Source organism: Pristiophorus japonicus, chromosome 3, assembly GCF_044704955.1.
Source record: "Pristiophorus japonicus isolate sPriJap1 chromosome 3, sPriJap1.hap1, whole genome shotgun sequence".
Taxonomy (NCBI): Eukaryota; Metazoa; Chordata; class Chondrichthyes; family Pristiophoridae; genus Pristiophorus; species Pristiophorus japonicus.
In genome coordinates, this window is record NC_091979.1 from 115689648 (window position 1) to 115706479 (window position 16832).

Genomic DNA, 16832 nt, shown 5'->3' on the forward strand with positions numbered 1-16832 from the left:
ACTCACTTTACATATTGATGTCCAATGCCACCTTCCCCTCATCTCCCTGACCCCTCCCGTTCCGTCTCTTGCTTTGTGCTTACAGATGACCAGCCAAATGTGCAGCAGCCTACCCTGAGCCATCAAAATCTGGGGACGAAGTAGATGACGAGGGAGGGGATGGCACTTAGCGGGAGACGCCATCAGTCCCAGTGAGTGTTGACACCGCATCAGTGGACGAGCCTGTTTTTGAGGGGTTTGAGGACTTTGAGGCTCCTGGCCCCAGTGGCCTAAAGCAACGGCCAGTAGGAGGAGAAGCTAGGAGGCCAGCTCCCCAGAGGGTGAGTCGACCCGGAAATCCTGCTGAGAGACAGACAGACGTGGACCTGGACTTGGTGGCTAAGTCTAGGGAAACCATACAAATGCCTCATGGGTGCATTGGATAGGGTCCCGCAGAGCATAGACTCACATGCTGTGAGTGTGGCGGAGGCAGCCTCACACATTGCCCATGCCTCTCAGGAGTCCAACGAGCCCATCCTTGCCCGCTCACAGAGGGAGATGGGCTCAACGAGCGACACTGAAGTCCCAGAGAGGATGGTGCATGCCATGGTTGACGTGGCAGCATCAATCACATCACTTTGTGATGTAATGCTGTCAGTGATTGCTGGCTTGACCTCGCAGGCTGCTGTATTTAAGGCTCAGTGTGCTCTGAGTCATGCAATCACTGACTGCTGCCATCCTCTCTGTTCCCCACGGTAGGACGGGGAAGTGACGGTGCTGAAGCAGGCTAGCAAGTTGTGCTCACACATTGTGCCCCAGATGCCTGAAGCTCCACCCCATGTGATTGGCAGTGGGCTCCTGGAAATGAAGGTGCTGTCCTTCCTCAAGATGACAGCATTCTGGTTCTCGCCACTGCTCCTCCGCCTTTGCACCAATCACAGTCTATCCCTGAGCCATCACTGACTGCTGCCGCCAATGATGAGGCAGTGGTGTCCGCAGCTGGGCCTTCCAGGACCAGAGCATCCTGGTAAGCCACCTGGAACGTCTGCACCACACACGCAGCAGCCCTCAAGCAGCCTTGCTGTAGGCACTGAGGCCACATTGAGGAGGAACAGTAGGCGTGTGAGGGGGGTAAAGTTGAGGGGGGGGGGGAATATATCAGGCGAAATCTGATTGACGACTTTGACCACCATGGGAACATGTATTTACCGACCCCGTGATGCAAACAGAGGCGCAATCCAACCGAAAATCCAGCCCCTAGAGTACAGAGGCAAGGATGTTATGCTAAACCTTTAAAAAACACTGGTTAGGTCCCATATGGAGTATTGCGTCCAATTCTGGCCAACACACTTTACAAAGGATGTCAAGGCCTTAGAGAGGGTGCAGAGGAGATTTGCCAGAATGGTAAGTGGGATGAAAGACTTCAGTTTTGTGGAGAGACTGGGGAAACTGGGATGGTCCTCCTTAGAGCATAAGAACATAAGAATATAAGAATATAAGAACATAAGAACATAAGAACATAAGAAATAGGAGCGGGAATAGGCCATACGGCCACTCGAACCTGCCCCGCCATTTAATACGATCATGGCTGATCCGATCATGGATTCAGCTCCACTTCCCTGCCCATTCTCCATAACCCCTTAATCCCTTATCGGTTAAGATACTGTCTTTTTCTGTCTTCAATTTATTCAATGTCCCAGCTTTCACAGCTCCCTGAGGCAGCGAATTCCACAGATTTACAACCGTCTGAGAGAAGAAATTCTTCCTCACCTCTGTTTTAAATGGGCGGCCCCTTATTCTAAGATAATGCCCTCTAGTTCTAGTCTCCCCTATCAGTAGAAACATCCTCTCTGCATCCACCTTGTCAAGCCCCCTCATAATCTTATATGTTTTGATAAGATCACCTCTCATTTTTCTGAATTCCAATGAGTAGAGGCCCAACCTCCTCAACCTTTCCTCATAAGTCAACTCCCTCATCTCCGGAATCAACCTAGTGAACCTTCTCTGAACTGCCTCCAAAGCAAGTATATCCTTTCTTAAATATGGAAACCAAAACTGCACGCAGTATTCCAGGTGTGGCCTCACCAATACCCTATATAACTGTAGCAAGACTTCCCTGCTTTTATACACCATCTCCTTTGCAATAAAGGCAAAGATTCCAGTGGCCTTCCTGATGACTTGCTGTACCTGCATACTAACCTTTTGTGTTTCATGCACAAGTACCCCCAGGTCCCGCTGTACTGCAGCACTTTGCAATCTTTCTCCATTTAAATAATAACATGCTCTTTGATTTTTTGCTTTCTAATTCCAGCTTTACTCCCCTCCCTACTGAATCTATTTTCAGGTTCCCATCCCCCTGCCAAGCTAGTTTAAACCCTCCCCAACAGCACTAGCAAACCCCTGCCACGAGGATATTTGTCCCGGCTCTGTTGAGGTGCAACCCATCCGGCTTGTTCAGGTCCCACCTCCCCCAATAGCGGTCCCAATGCTTCAGGAAACTAAAGCCCTCCCTCCTGCACCATCTCTCCAGCCACGTATTCATCTGCTCTATCCTCCTACTTCTATACTCACCAGCTTGTGGCACTGGGAGTAATCTGGAGATTACTACCTTTGAGGTCCTGCTTTTTAATCTCTCTCCTAGCTCCCTAAACTCTGCTTGCAGGACCTCATCCCTCTTCCTACCTATGTCGTTGGTATCGATGTGGACTACGACCTCTCCCCCCAGAATGCCCTGCAGGCGCTCAGTGACATCCTTGACCCTGGCACCAGGGAGGCAACATACCATCCTGGCTGAAACGCCTGTCTGCTCCCCTGATGATTGAATCCCCTACCACTATAGCTCTTCCATTCTTCTTCCTCCCCCCCCCCTATGCAGCTGAGCCACCCGTGATGCCATGGACTTGGCTCTGGCTGCACTCCCCAGAGCCACCATCACCCCCACTGGTACTCAGAACAGAGTACCGGTTGGAGAGCAAGATGGACTCAGTGGACTCCTGCACTACCTGTCTAGTCCTCCTCTTCTGTCTGGCGGTCATCCACTCCCTCTCTGCCTGCACACTCTTAAGCTGTGAGGTGACCACCTCCTCAAACGTGCTGTCCATGTTGCTCTCAGTCTCGCGGATGCACCGCAGTGACCTCAGCTGCCGCTCAAGCTCCAAAACACAGAGCTCGAGTTGGTGCAGCTGGAGACACCTCCTGCACACGTGGTTGCCCTGGCAAAGCACCCGGGACTTCCCACATGCCACAGGATGTGCAATACACGGGACGGAGCTGCCCTGCCATCCCTCTAGTTACACTCGCAGCTATCGAGAATTAAATTCTAAACCTTAGCACAACACACCCAGCCGCTAGTCAGCAAACAGCCGATTTAATTAACTGGTCTCCTTCGATAATAAAGATCACATATATTTAATGGCAGATCCTACTTACAACAATGCCAAAGATTTCCTACTGAAAAGAAAAAGAAAAATACTCACCAATCCACCAACCAATCACTTACCCGCTTGGCTGTGATGTCGCACTTGGATTTTGATTTTTTTTTTACTTTTTGTCCCTGCACCAGCTGGCTCCTCCCAACTCTCAGGCCCCTTTATCTGGGCCTTGACCTCCCGCTCCTGTGGCTCCTCCCGACTGCTGCTGACCTTTTTATGGGCCTCGACCTCCTGCCCCTGTGGCTCCTACCGACTGCTGCTGGCATTTTTATGGGTCTCGACCTTCCGCACCCGCTCCTGTGGCTCCTCCTGACTGCTGCTGGCCTTTTTATGGGCCTCAAACTCCCGCTGCCGCTCCTGTTTTCATAAACCCATGCTGACTCTGCCTGACTGAATTATGTTTTTCTAAATGTCCTGCTACTGCTTCTTTAATAATAGACTCCCAACCACAGATGTTAGGCTAATTGGTCTATAGTTTCCTGCTTTTTGTCTGCCTCCTTTTTTAAATAAGGGCGTTACATTTGCAGTTTTCCAATCTGCTGGGACCTCCTCAGTATCCAGAGAATTTTGGTAAATTACAACCAATGCATCCACTATCCCTGCCGCTACTTCTCCTAAGACCCTAGGATGCAAGCCATGAGGTCCAGGGGAATTATCCGCCTTTAGTCCCATTATCTTACTGAGTACCACCTCCTTCGTGATTGTGATTGTGTTAAGTTCCTCCCCGCCTATAGCCCCTTGACTATCCACTGTTGGGATACTGTTTGTGTCCTCGACCGTAAAGACTGATACAAAATATTTGTTCAAAGTTTCTGCCATCTCCATGTTCCCCATTAATAATTCCTTGATCTTGTCCTCCAAGGGACCAACATTTACTTTAGTCACTCTTTTCCTTTTTATATACCAATAGAAACTCTCGCTATCTGTTTTTATATTTCGTGCTAGTTTAGTTTCATAGTGTTTCTTCCCTTTCTTAATCATTTTTTTAATCATTCTTTGCCAGCTTTTAAAAGCTTCCCAATCTTCTGTCCTCCCACTAGTTTTGGCCACTTTGTATGCCCTTGTTTTTACATAAGATAAGAACATAAGAAATAGGAGCAAGAGTAGGTCATACAGCCCCTAAAGCCTGCCCCGCCATTTAATACAATCATGGCTGATCCATCATGGACTCAGGTCCACTTTCCTGCCCGCTCTCTATAACCTCTTATTCCCTTATCATTTAAGAAACTGTCTATTTCTGTCTTAAATTTATTCAATGTCCCAGCTTCCACAGCTCTCTGAGGCAGCAAATTCCACAGATCCACAACCCTCAGAGAAGAAATTTCTCCTCATCTCAGTTTTAAATGGGCAGCCCCTTATTCTAAGATTGTGCCCTCTAGTTCTCATCTCCCCTATCAGTGGAAACATCTTCTCTGCATCCACCTTGTCAAGCCCCCTCATAATCTTATATGTTTCGATAAGATCACCTCTCATTCTTCTGAATTCCAATGAGTAGAGGCCCAACCTTTCCTCATAAGTCAACCCCCTCATCTCTGGAATCAACCTAGTGAACCTTCTCTGAACTGCCTCCAAAGCAAGTACATCTTTTCATAAATATGGAAACCAAAACTGCATGCAGTATTCCAGGTTTGGTCTCACCAATATCCTGTACAACCCTAGCAAGACTCCCCTGCTTTTATACTCCATCCCCTTTGCAAGAAAGGCCAAGATTCCATTGGCCTTCCTGATCACTTGCTGCACCTGCATACTATCCTTTTGCGTTTCACGCACAAGTACCCCCAGATCCCGCTATACTGCAGCACTTTGCAATCTTTCTCCATTTAAATAATAACTTGCTCTTTGATTTTTTTTCTGCCAAAGTGCATGACCTCACACTTTCCAACATTATACTCCATCTGCCAAATTTTTGCCCACTCACTTAGTCTGTCTATGTCCTTTTGCAGATTTTTTATGTTCTCCTCACACATTGCTTTTCCTCCTATCTTTGTATCATCAGCAAACTTGGCTACGTTACACTCGGTCCCTTCCTCCAAGTCGTTAACATAGATTGTAAATAGTTGGATACCGTCCTTTATTTCTTCAGTTAGCCACAGATGGCTATCTTTTCTTTTACACCCTTTTCTCCTCACTGGAATATATTTTTGTTGAGAGTTGTGAAATATCTCCTTAAATGTACGCCACTGTTCATCAACCGTTCTACACTTTAATCTATTTTCTCAGTCCACTTCAGCCAACTCTGCCCTCATGCCTTCATAGTCTCCTTTATTTAAGTTTAGTACGCTGGTTTGAGATCCAACTTTCTCACCCTCCATCTGAATTTGAAATTCAACCATGCTAGGATCACTTATTCCAAGGGGATCCTTTACTAGGAGATTGTTTATTAATCCTGTCTCATTACACAGAGAAGATTATGGGGAGATTTGATAGCGGTGTACAAAACCATGAAGGGTTTTAGAGAGTAAATAAAGATAAACTGGTTCCAGTAGCAGAAGAGCAGGTAACCAGAGGATACCGATTCAAGGTAATTGGTGAAAAAACTAGAGGCGACATGTCGCAGTGTGTTTTGATGATCTGGAATGCATTGCCTGAAAGGGTAGTAGAAGCAGATTCAATAATAACTTTCAAACTGGAATTGCATAAATATTTTAAGGAGAAAATTTTGTAGAGCTATGGGGAAGGAGCAGGGGAGTGGTACTAATTGTACAGCTCTTTCAAAGGCACGATGGGCTGAATGGCCTCCTTCTCTGCTATATCATTCTATGATTCTATGAAGTCCTGCAGTGATTGTTGAATGAAAAATGTCATAATATCCTTATACGTCTTCCAAATAAAAAGGGAACACAAGATTGCTAGAAAGGGACACTGGTGCAGGGTCAAAAGTAAGAAAGAAGTAAAAAGTAATCGAAGTGTGACATCTCAGCCAAGAGAGTAAGTGATTGGCTGGTTGATTGGGGAGTAGTTTTTCTTTTTCTTTATCTTTTTTCTTATCAGTAAGATACCTTTGGCGTTGTTACCAATTAAGTTAATCTAAGGGTTAAGTCGTGGCAGGAGAGCCCAGATCCATGTCATGCTCCTCCTGTGCTATGTGGGAAATCAGATAGATAGGGAATACGTGACCATCAGGCAGAGCAGTGGAAGGAAGGAAGGAAGGGGTCCTCTGCGGTCATCTCCCTCCAAAACAGATACATCACCTTGGGTACTGTTGGGGGAGATGACTCATCAGAGGAAGGCAGTAGCAGCCAAGTCCACGGCACCAGGGGTGGCTCTGCTGCACAGGAGGGCAGGACAAAGAGTGGGAGAGATATAGTGATAGGGGATTCAATTGTAAGGGGAATAGATAGGCGTTTTTACAGCCACAAACGAGACTCCAGGATGGTATGTTACCTCCCTGGTGCAAGGGTCAAGGATGTCTCGGAGTGGTTGCAGCGCATTCTGGAGGGGGAGGGTGAACAGCCAGCTGTCGTGGTACATATAGGTTCCAACAATATAGGTAAAAAATTAGGGAGCTAGGAGTTAAATTAAAAAGTAGGACCTCAAAGGTAGTAATCTCAGAATTGCTACCAGTGCCACGTGCTAGTCAGAATAGGAATTGCAGGATAGCACAGATGAATACGTGGCTTGAGGAATGATGCAAGGAGGAGGGATTCAAATTTCTAGGACATCTGGGGGAGGTGGGACCAGTACAAACCAGACGGTCTGCACCTGGGCAGGACCAGAACCAATGTCCTCGACGGAATGTTTGCTAGTGCTGTTGGGGAGGGTTTAAACTAAAATGGCAGGGGGATGGGAATCTATGCAGGGAGACAGAGGGAAGTAAAAAGGGGGCAGAAGTAAAAGGTAGGAAGGAGAAAAGCCAGAATGGAGGGCAGAGAAATCAAGGGCAAAATTCAAAAAGGGCCACGTTACATAATTCAAAACGGACAAAGAGTGTTAAAAAAACAAGCCTGAAGGCTCTGAGTCTCAATGCGAGGAGCATTCGTAATAAGGTGGATGAATTGACAGCTGTTAACGGGTATGATGTAATTGCGATTACTGAGACATGGCTCCAGAGTAACCAAGGCTGGGAACTCAACATCCAGGGGTATTCAATATTTAGGAAGGACAGACAGGAAGGAAAAGGAGGTGGGGTAGCATTACTGGTTAAAAAGGAGATTAACGCAATAGCAAGGAAGGACATTAGCATAGATGATGTGGAATCTATATGGGTAGAGCTGTGAAACACCAAAGGGCAGAAAATGTTAGTGGGAGTTGTGTACAGACCACCAAACAGTAGTAGGGAGGTTGGAGATGGCATCAAACAGGAAATTAGGGACACGTGCAATAAGGGTACAGCAGTTATCATGGGTGACTTTAATCTACATATTGATTGGGCGAGCCAAACTTGTAGCAATACTGTGGAGGAGGATTTCCTGGAGTGTATAAGGGATGGTTTTCTAGACCAAGATGTCGAGGAACCAACGAGAAAGCAGGCCATCCTAGACTGGGTCTTGTATAATGAGAGAGGATTAATTAGCAATCTGGTCGTCCTGGGCCCCTTGGGGAAGAGTGACCATAATATGGTAGAATTCTTCATTAAGATGGAGAGTGACACAATTAATTCAGAGTCTAGGGTCCTGAACTTAAAGAAAGGAAACTTTGATGGTATGAGACGTGAATTGGCTAGGATAGACTGGAGAATGATACTTACAGGGTTGATGGTGGATAGGTAATGGCAGACATTTAAAGATCACATGGATGAACTACAACAATTGTACATCCCTGTGTGGCATAATAATAAAAAAGGAAGGTGGCTCAACCGTGGCTAACAAGGGAAATTAGGAAGAGGCATATAAATTGGTCAGAAAAAGCAGCAAATCTGAGGATCAGGAGAAATTTAGAATTCAGCAGAGGAGGATTAAGGGTTTAATTAGGAGGGAGAAAAGAGAGTATGAGAGTAAGCTTGCAGGCAAAATAAAAACTGACTGCAAGAGCTTCTATAGCTATGTGAAGAGAAAAGGATTAGTGAAGACTAAGTGGGGAACAAGGAAATGGCAGACAAATTGAACAAATACTTTGGTATACTTTGGTTCTGTCTTCAGTAAGGAAAACACGAATAACCTCCTGAAAATACGAGGGGACCGAGCATCTAGCGAGAAGGGGGAACTGAGGGAAATCTTATCAGTCAGGAAATGATGTTAGGGAAATTGAAGGGAATGAGGCCGATAAATCCCCAATGCCCGATAGTCTGCATCCCAGAGTACTTAAGGAAGTGGCCCTAGAAATAGTACATGCATTGGTGGTCATTTTCCAACATTCCATGGATTCTGGATCAGTTCCTATGGATTGGAGGGTAGCTAATGTAACTCCACTTTTTAAAAAAGGAGGGAGAGAGAAAACAGGGAATTATAGACCGGTCAGCCTGACATCGGTGGTGGGGAAAATGCTGGAATCAACTATTAAAGATGGAATAGCAGCGCATCTGGAAAACAGTGACAGGATCGGTCCAAGTCAGCATGGATTTATGAAAGAGAAATCATGTTTGACAAATCTTCTAGAGGTTTTTGAGGATGTAACTAGTAGAGTAGATAAGGGAGAACCAGTGGGTGTGGTGTATTTGGACTTTCAAAAGGCTTTTGACAAGGTCCCACACAAAGATTAGTGTGCAAAATTAAGGCACATGGTATTGGGAATAATGTATTGACGTGGATAGAGAACTGGTTGGCAGACGGGAAGCAAAGTGTGGGAATAAGTGAGTCCGTTTCATAATGACAGGCAGTGACTAGTGGGGTGCCGCAGGGTTCAGTGCTGGGACCCCAGCTATTTACAATATACATTAATGATTTAGATGAAGGAATTGAAGGTAATACTTCCAAGTTTGCAGATGACACTAAGCTGGGTGGCAGTGTGAGATGCAAGGAGGATGCTAAGAGGCTGCAGGGGGACTTGGACAGGTTAGATGAGTGGGAAAATGCATGGCAGATGCAGTATAATGTGGATAAATGTGAGATTATCCACTTTGGTGGCAAAAACAGGAAGGCAGATTATTATCTGAATGGTGACAGATTAGTAAAAGGGGAAGTGCAACGAGACCTGGATGTCATGGTACATCAGTCATTGAGGGTAGGCATGCAGGTACAGCAGGCAGAAAAGAAAGCAAATGGCATGCTGGCCTTCATAGCGAGGGGATTTGAGTGTAGGAGCAGGGAAGTCTTACTGCAGTTGTACAGGGTCTTGGTGAAACCACACCTTGAGTATTGTGTTCAGTTTTGGTCTCCTAATCTGAGGAAGGACATGCTTGCTATTGAGGGAGTGCAGCGAAGGTTCACCAGACCGATTCCCGGGATGGCAGGACTGACATGAGGAAAGAGTGGATCGGCTAGGCTTATACTCACTGGAATTTAGAAGAATGAGAGGGGATCTCATAGAAACTTATAAAATTCTGATGGGATTGGACAGATTAGATGCAGATAGAATGTTCCCGATGTTGGGGAAGTCCAGAACCAGAACCACAATCTAAGGATAAAGGGTCAGCCATATAGGACCGAGATGAGGAGAAACTTGTTCAGCCAGAGAGTTGTGAACCTGTGGAATTCTCTGCCACAGAAAATTGTTGAGCCCAGTTCATTGGACATATTCAAAAGGGAGTTAGATGTGGCTCTTACGGTTAAAGGGATCAGTGGGTATGGAGAGAAGGCAGGGGTGGGGTACTGAGGTTGCATGGTCAGCCATGATCATATTGAATGGCGGTGCAGGCTCGAAGGGCCAAATGGCCTGCTCCTGCACCTATTTTCTATGTTTCTATGTTTCTATGTAACAAAGTTGTCCGGGGGTGGAGGGGTGGGGGAGTGGCGGGGGGTGTGGGTGGGGGTGAGGGGCCTAGAGGAAGAAACTCTCAACTTTCCACATCTAAAGGGAAAGTCTTTCAAATATTGATATTTCCGGAAAAAATCGTATACTTACCTGACTTTTAATGACCTAAGCAGCATCTTATCAGTAATCCCAGTGTGAGCAGAGCAGAACAAATTTTATGCGGACCTAAAAGGACTAATGGAATTCTCCAAACACAGATGCACTTGGGGAGATAACTTTGTCCCCCTAATGTTTGTACACATGCATCGTGGTACAAACCTTTTCCAGCTCTTAAACACACTCAGGGAAAGTTAATATAAAAAAATGTAAAGTGCTGCATATGGGAAGAAAATGTGGGTAACAGATATACTCCACGAATGGTGCTGGAATAGCTTGGGATAAATTGAAAGATCGATGAGTTTTAATGGACTTAGCTTAACATGTCCAAATAATGCAGAGTATCAATCAACAAAGAAACTAGAATATCGATCTATATAGTCAAAACTGTAGTGTACAAGTCACATGAAGTCATGTTTTAAATTGGATTGGTCTGGTCAGACTGCATCTCGAGTCCATTCTAGTCACTAATAAGCAAACGAAACATTTAACTTCTAAAGGCAGTGCAGAGAAGAGTCAAGAGACTGACCATGAACATACACACACACGCACACGCACACACACACACACACACACACACAGTGATCAACATGCGGAATAGATTTTATGAAAACCTTGGAACCATTTAAGAATCAGTTGAATAGATGAGCCAAGAAAAGCAAAGTGGCCTTCCTTGTAATGGCTAGAAGAAATGCTAGGAAACAAGATATTGGAAGTGATATTAACAGGTTTAAGCAATGTCATAGAAACATAGAAAATAGGTGCAGGAGTAGGCCATTTGGCCCTTCGAAACTGCACCGCCATTCAATAAGATCATGGCTGATCATTCCCCCAGTACCCCTTTCCTGCTTTCTCTCCATACCCCTTGATCCCCTGAGCCATAAGGGCCATATCTAACTCCCTCTTGAATATATCCAATGAACTGGCATCAACAACTCTCTGCGGCTGGGAATTCCACAGGTTAACAACTCTCTGAGGGAAGAAGTTTCTCCTCATCTCAGTCCTAAATGGCCTACCCCTTATCCTAAGACTATGTCCCCTGGTTCTGGACCTCCCCAACATCGGGAACATTCTTCCCGCATCTAACCTGTCCAGTCCCGTCAGAATCTTATACGTTTCTATGAGATCTCCTCTCATCCTTCTAAACTCCAGTGAATAAAGGCCCAGTTGATCTAATCTCTCCTCATATGACAGTCCAGCCATCCCTGGAATTAGTCTGGTGAACCTTCGCTGCACTCCCTCAATAGCAAGAACGTCCTTCCTCAGATTAGGAGACCAAAACTGAACACAATATTCCAGGTGAGGCCTCACTAAGGCCCTGTACAACTGCAGTAAGACCTCCCTGCTCCTATACTCAAATCCCCTAGCTATCAAGGCCAACATTACCATTTGCCTTCTTTACCGCCTGTTGTACCTGCATAGAGTAGGGCTAAATGGGTAATTTTCAGAATGGCAGACAGTGACTAGTGGGGTAACGCAAGGTTCTGTGCTGGGGCCCCAGCTGTTTACATTGTACATTAATGATTTAGACGAGGGGATTAAATGTAGTATCTCCAAATTTGCAGATAACACTAAGTTGGGTGGCAGTGTGAGCTGCAAGGAGGATGCTATGAGGCTGCAGAGTGACTTGGATAGGTTAGGTGAGTGGGCAAATGCATGGCAGATGAAGTATAATGTGGATAAATGTGAGGTTATCCATTTTGGTGGTAAAAACAGAGAGACAGACTATTATCTGAATGGTGAGAGATTAGGAAAAGGGGAGGTGCAACGAGACCTGGGTGTCATGGTACATCAGTCATTGAAGGTTGGCATGCAGGTACAGCAGGCGGTTAAGAAAGCAAATGGCATGTTGGCCTTCATAGCGAGGGGATTTGAGCTACAGGGGCAGGGAGGTGTTACTACCGTTGTACAGGGCCTTGGTGAGGCCACACCTGGAGTATTATGTACAGTTTTGGTCTCCTAACTTGAGGAAGGACGTTCTTGCTATTGAGGGAGTGCAGCTAAGGTTCACCAGACTGATTCCCGAGATGGCGGGACTGACATATCAAGAAAGACTGGATCAACTGGGCTTGTATTCACTGGAATTCAGACGAATGAGAGGGGATCTCATAGAAACGTTTAAATTCTGACGGGTTTAGACAGGGTAGATGCAGGAAGAATATTCCCAATGTTGGGGAAGTCCAGAACCAGGGGTCACAGTCTAAGGATAAGGGGTAAGCCATTTAGGACCGAGATGAGGAGAAACTTCATCACCCAGAGAGTGGTGAACCTGTGGAATTCTCTACCACAGAAAGTTGTTGAGGCCAAATCATTAAATATATTCAAAAAGGAGTTAGATGTAGTCCTTACTACTAGGGAGGATCAAGGGGTATGGCGAGAAAGCAGGAATGGGGTACTGAAGTTATATGTTCAGCCATGAACTCATTGAATGACCCACTCCTGCACCTATTTTCTATGTTTCTATGCCAACCTTCAATGACTGATGAACCATGACACCCAGGTCTCGTTGCACCTCCCCTTTTCCTAATCTGCCGCCATTCAGAAAATATTCTGCCTTCGTGTTTTTGCCCCCAAAATGGATAACCTCACATTTATCCACATTATACTGCATCTGCCATACATTTGTCCATTCACCTAACCTGCCCAAGTCACCCTGCAGCCTCTTAGCATCCCCCTCACAGCTGACACCGCCACCCAGTTTAGTGTCATCTGCAAACGTGGAGATATTACACTCAATTCCTTCATCTAAATCGTTAATGTATATTGTAAAGAGCTGGGGTCCCAACATTGAGCCCTGCGGCACTCCACTAGTCACTGCCTGCCATTCTGAAAAGGACCCGTTTATCCCGACTCTCTGCTTCCTGTCTGCCAACCAGTTCTCTATCCACGTCAGTACATTACCCCCAATACCATGAGCTTTGACTTTGCACACCAATCTCCTGTGCGGGAGCTTGTCAAAAGCCTTTTGAAAGTCCAAATACACCACATCCACTGGTTCTCCCTTGTCCACTCTACTAGTTACATCCTCAAAAAATTCCAGAAGATTCGTCAAGCATGATTTCTCTTTCATAAATCCATGCTGGCTTGGACCGATCCTGTCACTGCCTTCCAAATGCACTGCTATTTCATCCTTAATGATTGATTCCAACATTTTCCCTGCTACTGATGTCAGGCTAACCGATCTATATTTACCTGTTTTCTCTCTCCCTCCTTTTTTAAAAAGTGGTGTTACATTAGCTACCCTCCAGTCCATAGGAACTGATCCAGAGTCGACAGACTGTTGGAAAATGATCACCAATGCATCCACTATTTCCAGAACCACTTCCTTAAGTACTCTGGGATGCAGACTATCAGGCCCCGGGGATTTATCAGCCTTCAATCCCATCAATTTCCCTAACACAATTTCCCGCCTAATAAGGATATCCCTCAGTTCCTCATTCTCACGCGACCCACTGTCCCCTAGTACATTCGGAAGATTATTCGTGTCTTCCTTCGTGAAGACAGAACCGAAGTATTTGTTCAATTGGTCTGCCATTTCTTTGTTCCCCATTATAAATTCACCTGAATCCGACTGCAAGGGACCGATATTTGTCTTCACTAATCTTTTTCTCTTCACATATTTATAGTAGCTTTTGCAGTCAGTTTTTATGTTCCCTGCAAGCTTCCTCTCGAACTCTATTTTCCCCCTCTTAATTAAACCCTTCGTCCTCCTCTGTTGAATTCTAAATTTCTCCCAGTCCTCAGGTTTGTTACTTTTTCTAGCCAACTTATATGCCTCTTCCTTGGTTTTAACATTATCCTTAATTTCTCTTGTTCGCCACGGTTGAGCCACCTTCCCAGTTTTATTTTTACTCCAGACAGGGATGTACAATTGCTGAAGTTCATCCATGTGATCTTGAAATGTTTGCCATTGCTTATCCACCATCAACCCTTTAAGTATCCTTTGCCAGTCTATTCCAGCCAATTCACGCCTCATACCATCGAAGTTACCTTTCCTTAAGTTCAGGACCCTAGTTTCCGAATTAACTGTGTCACTCTCCATCTTAATAAAGAATTCTACCATATTATGGTCACTCTTCCCCAAGGGGCCTCGCATAACAAGATTGCAAGGAATGTAATGCAGGAAGGAATTTCCAGAAACCAAATCAGAATTTCACACCCCACTGGTCTTACGATTAATGGCAAAAATCACACCTAACAAAAGGGTACAGTGTGCAAGAACTGGTGGACCCTCAGATCCTACTGATGCCATTTGAGCAAATGATGGTGGACTTCTTCAGAAGAGAGAATTTGCAAGGCATTGGGTCTGTGAATATTGGAGGAGGGAATAGAACTAGTGTCAAGAACCACATTAATCAGATACTCCATGATTTGGAGATATGTTATGTTAATTTGATTTGTACATGATTGTATAATAATGCATGTATTGAAATAGTACATAATGGTCATTTGTGCTTGTGTGTGCAAAATGTGCCATTTGCTCTCTTCAAAAATCAAGGACAACCCAGTGATCCACCATCCACATTGAAATAGTACCACACAACTGAGCAACAACCATTACACTCTACATGAAACCAGGTACTAGCACAGTTAACAGACAGCGAGAGATGTAGATATTGATGTGGATGTGGAAGCACAGGATGAGGCACTCAGCAAGGGAGGGGTAGCATTGATGGCAGTTGATGAGAGACCAGCAGGTACAGTGCTGTTTGCTTCTACAGAGTTTTATTGGGAAACAGACATGAGTGAACCTGCTTCCAAACAGACCATTAAAGCTAAAAAAAACACACATTAAGAAGTCACTTGCTATTTTACATATAATACTGAAAAATGGTCTTGCTGGTTTGGAGGAGTTAAACTCCCAGATATGCACAAGCATCTGCTATGAGTGATGCAATGGAACAACTTATTCCATGCTATGCCTTCTGTTACATGTGAGTAGGATTTGACGCAAGGTGGTAACATTAGTTACACTAGTCAGAGCCAAAACATGCATACCCATCAATGATGGCCTACCACTTGATGCTATGAATCTTTGGAATTCAAATTCTAAGATGCAGTGATAGCAAGGTCAATTAACGTGGGAGAACAGTTATTGGTGACTGTGATGAAGGAGTTCCAAATTCTTATAGATGCCCATAGGCACGTGAGTACCATCATATTTTCTTGCACATATACCAGCAAGCACCTCTAAAAATACAAGCCCACAGGGACTACAGCAGCAGAGACCCTTTGCATAGTTAGGGAAGCATCAAGGTTAGTTGCAGATACAGATAATGGGTCTTCTGTATACCCTGCAGCTTGACAGCTGCAGCCATCCGCAGTGCTACTCTTTACGCTAGGGAAGCGCTCAGTAATGGGGCTCATTCACAATTAACACAGGAAGGTTCATGGCATACAATGTTCAGTCATGACAGTAAAACATACTAAAGTCATATAGCACTAGGAAAGCACAGCTTAATGAAATTAAGTCATTGTCAGTAGGTCTTTCCATTAGTTATTCTTTCATTGTGGAGAATGTGAAGTGTCAGCTGTCCAAAAGCCAAACAAAAGATATGCAATATGTAGCAAATAGTGGAAAGGATAGCAAGTAGTTATTCTGTGATTGTAAATTTGCCCAAAAGAAAATAATATGCTTAATCTCAAAACAAATAAAATATTGGGAGAGTGGAGCACAGGTTCACTGAGGCTTTGTAACACACTTGTAAGCAGTTTTGGTCACCACATTGAAAAAGAAAGATATATGTATTTGGAGATGGTGTAAAGAAGAACTAATCTATTAAACTGATTCCAACTATAAAAAGTGATCTGTGAAAAAAGATTTCAAAAGCTCAAGCTCTACAGCAGAAACAAAGAAAGTTCAAGGAGAAAAACTCATGGGAGGTATTTATATTAAATGGTACAGATAGGTGAAACTAGAAAATTACTTCAGGGTAAGACAAGCCAGTTGGACCAGAAGACATAAATTTAAATTTGTGAAAAGTACAAGTAACACAGATATTAGAAGAAAATTCTTTACTCAAAAGGTGACCAATGTTTGGAACAGTCTGCCAGACAAGGTACAAGAGTCCTAGTTATTCCATCATATCACCCATGGGAGATATCAAATGTCAGCTGGATGTTAGGTTGGATTAGTCAGAATACTGGAGGGATGGGCTGCAAAGGGCCAAATGGTCTCTTGTCCTCAATTTTTCTTATGTTCTGATGCGAGCAGAACTATCCTTAAAAACAAAGATATCCTACCTGAAGACGCATATTGATAGAAAAACTGCCAGCTGCAGGATTCATACAAGTGATGTATTGGCAATTGTGAATCTCTTTCAGAACTAACTTTTGTCTGTCATACCTAATGAAGAAAAGAGACACGAGCCAGTCAAGTATCTTACATTTTAGAGAGATTCTCCCGACATTTTCCTTTTTACTTTTTAACCACAGTACTGCAGAATTCTGCTTTTCTAGCTTCTTGAAATTGACGTG

The 16832-nt window shown here is 44.6% G+C and overlaps 1 protein-coding gene across 1 annotated transcript in view; it reads right to left on the reverse strand.

The window, feature by feature from the left end:
- Nucleotides 1-16832, reverse strand: part of dnah9l (dynein, axonemal, heavy polypeptide 9 like) — a 668659-nt gene that overhangs the window by 281863 nt on the left and 369964 nt on the right. The window contains exon 48 of the mRNA XM_070873660.1: nucleotides 16599-16701. Coding sequence (XP_070729761.1) covers nucleotides 16599-16701 — 103 coding nt within the window. The remainder of the gene's footprint in view (nucleotides 1-16598; nucleotides 16702-16832) is intronic.